Source organism: Cryptomeria japonica, chromosome 7 (assembly GCF_030272615.1).
Source record: "Cryptomeria japonica chromosome 7, Sugi_1.0, whole genome shotgun sequence".
Lineage (NCBI taxonomy): Eukaryota > Viridiplantae > Streptophyta > Pinopsida > Cupressales > Cupressaceae > Cryptomeria > Cryptomeria japonica.
In genome coordinates this window covers 27,619,796-27,625,389 of record NC_081411.1, presented here as the reverse complement: position 1 = coordinate 27,625,389, position 5,594 = coordinate 27,619,796, and the positions used below count along the sequence as shown (strand labels likewise).

Genomic DNA, 5,594 nt, shown 5'->3' with positions numbered 1-5,594 from the left:
TGTGAGAGAAGCTCCTCTCATCCTTGACTTGGCTACCTTGACTCTTTGGGCTTCAGTTATGCCTTCACATTCAAAATGATTCTCCATGCCTTCTATCTATTCTACGACTACTTCTGCCTCCATCTTACCAGTGAACAATGGCAATCCTTCTAGTGATTTGCCACTCAAGGCCTTCAATGCCTTCACAAAAGATTCTTGTCCTAGGATAGGATCAAGTTCAAGTATCTTGTCTATCTCTGATACTTGTTTACCCTTCCCTTCTTCTCCTTCCATATTTACCAACACTTCATCTGCCTTGGTTTCTACCTTTCCAAGCTTACTCTCCAATTCTAGCAACTTCTTCTTCAAGAGTCTATTCTCTTCATCCTGATCATCCACTTTCCTTGCCAACTCTACATTGGTCACCATGTTGTTGTCTCCTACATATTCCACTGAGGACATCTACTCACCTAGCCCAAATCTTATAGGCGTTGATACCAATTTGTTGGGGTTCACCTAGTTTGCTTAACACTTCACCGAGTTGGTGTTGCTCAATTCCACCAACTTACCAAGCCTAATTGCTCTCCAGGCCTCCAAGTCCATCTTAGTATCTTCTAGGGCTTGACTCATTACCTTTCCAAGGCATTTTCTTCAAGTGTTTTGGCTAGTAACCCTACCAATTCACAGTGCTTCCCATGTGTTCAATTATGGCGTCTTGGCTTCAAGTTGTCAAACTGACCTCCTACCATTGTGAGATGATGTAGAGGTGTGGAGGTGTCTTATATCATGTTTTTAATTCATTTAGGGTCCATTTGAGGTTTTCCATCAATAGGTTTCCTACCGATTTCAAAATCTTGCCTAGAAAAGGGCTACAAGGAATTAGCCCAATTAGGCCTCCTAAAACCGGTTTTTAAGGTCTTGAGTGAAAACAATCCAAAAGACCCCAAAAAAATTTTGGATTTCCTTCAATGGTTCATCTAACCTCAAGTTATTTTTTTGGTTTTGTCTTCTTAACCCACCATTCAATGTGCTAACCCAAAAATGAGGGTTTTGGAGGGTTTCTAGGCCTTCTAGGTGGCAGTGACAGGTCAAGTTGGGGTTTGTGTAACAAATAAACTTTTTAAGGCTCCTCCTTGCATTGTAAACTCTGTCCCAACTCCTTGTACCCCTTCAAAAACTTAGAAAGTGATTTTACATCCACCCCTGCACTTGGCACTTCATTTTCACCTTATTTCCTCTAGGCGGGTTGCTCTTGGACTCGCCTAGAATTAGGTGACAGCCATATCAAAGCTCTTCTCCAGCACTTGCACCTACATATATACACTATAAAAATGGTTTCCCTCTATGTCCCAACAAGCTATTATGGAAGAACGTGTAGAACTCATGGGGCAACCATATTTACAAGAAAACTGCTATATACAAGCCAAAACTGGCTGTTTGCAAACTAAAGAAAGAAAACACTAATGAACGGTATCTAAAAATCTCTAAATTGAAACAAAAAAAAAATAACACACAAGATAAATTCAATCCATTTCTAGATCAATGGATTCAATCCATCTTTAATTACAAAATGAATAAAATCAAGCCAAAACGCTGCCAACTAGTCTGAAAATGAGTAGTTTCAGATTGTTAAGCTTGCAAAACACATTCACCAACCTTGGTAACCATGCAAGAGAGGGTTATTATAAATTTCCCATGTGTGGATTCATCCTAGGGCATTGAACAATCCCTAACTCCATTGCTAACCATTTTAGGACAAAAGTTGTCATGACAACTTTTTGCAACTTTGCAATTTTTGCACTTTTGGTCTTTCCAACCTATAAGACCTATTCCATGTCATCACAAATGACTTTTAAAACTTTCCTAATACTAATTTAATCCTCCCTAATTCCTATACCAATTTTTGACACTTTTGACCATCAAAAAGGTCAATTACCTACTCAAACTCACTATTAACACAAAAATGCAAACCTAAGAAGTATGAACACAACCTAGGCCTACATTGACTCAAAAATCTAACCCTTGGACCCTTGTGGAGTCCTTATTCACTACTGACTTGGCTAGGGTCACTACAAGCCAAAATTGAAAAAAACTAAACAATCTAAGTCCTAGGATCTAAGTCCTAGGTGCTCCTGCACCAATTATGAATCAGTTTTTTTTAATATTGAATCAATGCAATAAGATAATATAAATATAAGCAAGAAAATTTAAAAAAACAAAAGAGAAAAATAGAGCAATTTAGAAAAAAAAATGAATTTTTTTGGTACTTTGTCTCCATTTGATAACCTTTGAATTTTCTTATGTTGTGAACTTACAACAATACAATCTTGGTTAAAATGGATTTTTTTAGTGCTATTTGTTTATTGAATAGTTATTGTAGAAATAAAAATTGAATATATAATTATATTATTCATTTTTTTAATATAAAAACATTTAAATTATAATAATTCTTAATTATTTTGTAGATTGTTTTTTATGTAATAATTTAGTTTTAATTTGTATAATTTTATGTAACATTTCAATTAGTTTCTAGTATTCTAGGTCTAGTTTGTAATTTTAATATTATTAATATTAAGTTAAAATTATTCATGTGACCTTGATTCCTAGACATCTCTTCCTCTAAAGATACAAAGATTAATAATATAAAAAATTAGAGGCAAATTTTAAGATTAAAATCTTGTAGATTAATAATATACAAAGATTAATATTTTTTAAAGGCATGAACTTAAAAATCATGAATGTGCAAAAGTTGAAGATTGTAAACATTACAATTAGGGCCATATATGTAATTGTAACCTATAATAGAATACAAAATGATGTTTTGGTCTATAATAGCCTTATGAGTGAAAGGTTGATAACAAGGTTATCAATCAAATCATAAAGTCTATGCATTAGAATTGTGATGAACACTAGTTTTTTCACTTTAAAATATAAAAAATTCTCTGCCAAACACTACAAATGTGAATATACCATGATTGCTCTTAAGACATGAATATAGAACTCAACATATTATGCAATTCAATTACATCAATTGAACTTACATTCATTTTTTTTTAGAAATTAGAATCTTAAGATACTAATCATGATAAAGAAAATATAAATTAAATGAAACAAGAATAATGCATGATAAATGTACATATTATAGACTTAGTTCAAAAAGATCTATTATCAATTATTTAATATATTATATGTAATTAATTACTAATAGATTTATTTATTGACATTTATCAAAGCAAATTTATTTTAAATTTTGGTTGCGGAAATATGAGGGGAATGCTATTATGAAATTACTTGAATAATTGGGAAAACTTTAATTTCGGAAAATTCAAACTTAGATTGCATACTTGCAAATACCAACCGATCGATCTAACCCCTTAAATTTTTTTAATAATACTAGCAAAATGGCGGTATAGAGATGAATGGTATGGGTGAGTGAAATAGCTTTGGAATGTAACGACCAAAAATAAACTGATTTCAAAATCAATCTATAGAAGATTCAACTCTATCTATTCCCTTGATTACAACCTGCAGCAGCTTTTCTATCATTAGACTGTATAGAATTGCCATGCATGGCAAATTATACAGCACAGACAAAGTGCTAGATTTCAGACCACTCCCACTCTCCCGCATGCGACAACTTGCCTGGTGCATGTTAGCTTCACTATTTTTATTACGTCAGCCAACTTACACTATGAAAATTGCTGGGATAGTTTTCATACGCGTAACAGATAATATATATGGAATTGCTTATGCACCTGACAGATAATCAAATTTGATACTCAGAGTACCGAGCTACTGGGTATCACTCTGATATGAAATTCTGACATTTCATTAATTGATAATCGCAACGTGTCATTTATGATGCTCCACCCAATAATGCAACAAAGGAAATCTCTATTTAAAGGAATTCTTTCCTTTCCAATTCGCATTATCTCCAGTGTTTGGTTTGTTTCTTCATAATGGCTGGTAAATTACGCATTGTCAAGCTTGAGTTGTCTATTAGTATCTTCTGCCTCATGATGCATCTCCTTTTGGTATGCTGTAAATAGTTGCATATATGATAAACGAGGGGTTTTTACAGTTAGGAGTACTAGTATGATGGCTTTTGAAAATTATTGCGTTTCTCTTGTTGACATCGATATTTATAACTAGATCATAAACATTGGTTTTTTAGTAGGTTATGAATGTAAACATTTCTGGAAATAATTGTACTAATTTTTTCTTTTCAAAGAGTATTGATGTAAACAAAATAAGCAAAGTTATTTCCGAATGCTATAATACTTGTATTTGCATATACCATTAAATTTTGTTCCAGTTTAGTTATTCTCCTTGTATGTGAATTTGGCAGGCATTTGGCAGGTATTTGGAGGTAGTGATGAGTTGGTATTATCTGTGTGTAAAGATGAACTCCCTGGGTTAAGCATGCCCAGCAAACTGGCTCGCTTTATGTCTTCCTTAAAGCATGATGAAGTTTCGTTGATTGCAACTGAGTCCGTAGCAAAAGGTTTTCAGGCTATGGTGGAGGACAATAGTTTTTGCAATAGAGCACGGTTGTTATGTCATAAATCTCAGATAGCAAAGATAGATGGGCGTGTGAAATTTTATTACAAGAGAGGAAAGTTACTAGACATTGTCCAAGATGGGTTGGTGACAGGTAACTGTGGAAAGACAGCATTGCGAGAAGAGGTGGAGGGAATGCAACTGCATAGTAATGTTTTTCGAGTAAAGGAGATCAATACTGTCAGACAAAAGTTGTTGTTTCCCGACTTTCATGACAGCCGTGTTGCTGGGAATGTCTCATTTCTCCCACACAAAATTGCCCAAAATGTCCCTTTCAATAGCCAACAACTAATGAGCTTAGTTGAGGCCTTACACATTCTGCCCACTGGATCAGACCTTCTCATAAAACTAATGGTTATAGCTCTTGAGATGTGTGAAGCACCTCCTTCAAGCATAGAGACCAAAAGTTGTGTGATTTCCTTGGAGTCCATGGCAAAGTTTGTGTATAGTGTGCTTGATGGGTCTACCCACAATGTTGGACTAGTGGACGACATTGTTTCAACCACAAAACTCTCCAACCATGTGGTTACTGTAAAGGGTGCAAAACTCATCTCCCCCAGCTCCGTCAAGCATGTGGCTTGTCACAATCTGTTATTTCCATTCAGAGTTTATTACTGTCACTATGTGAAGAGTACTAATATGTATTTGGTATCATTGAAGAATGAGAAAAGTGGAGTTGAGCAGAGTGTGGTTGCTGAATGTCATATGGATACTAAACCTTATCCTCCTTAGAGCGTGGCGTTGGTTGAGCTCAACATCAAACCAGGGGAGGGTGAATTTTGCCATTGGGTTCCTAGTGATACACTTCTTTTCATTAACAAAGCTTGAACCTGGAGTTTCATAATAGTTTCCTTTTCATATAGTAGCCTAGAAATCCAGTGATACAAGATCCAAGAGAGAGGAAGAGATTTGGCTTGAACTTTATATTTCAGAGTGTGAGTGTGTGTACGAAGATAGTATTTATGTTTGTTTTAGTTGTAACTTTATGTTAATATAATCTATTATATGCATCCACTTGTAGATTCTTGAAACACATGCAATAAAGATAAGACTGC

The 5,594-nt window shown here is 34.6% G+C and overlaps 1 protein-coding gene across 1 annotated transcript; it reads left to right on the top strand.

Annotated features, from left to right (window-relative positions):
* Nucleotides 1-3,938: 3,938 nt before the first annotated feature.
* LOC131052451 (BURP domain protein RD22-like) lies at nt 3,939-5,271 on the top strand. The gene is made up of 2 exons (XM_059208133.1): nt 3,939-3,945; nt 4,328-5,271. Exons 1-2 carry the CDS (start codon nt 3,939-3,941, stop codon nt 5,269-5,271), a joined length of 951 nt encoding a protein of 316 aa, XP_059064116.1.
* The last annotated feature ends 323 nt before the right edge of the window (nt 5,272-5,594 follow it).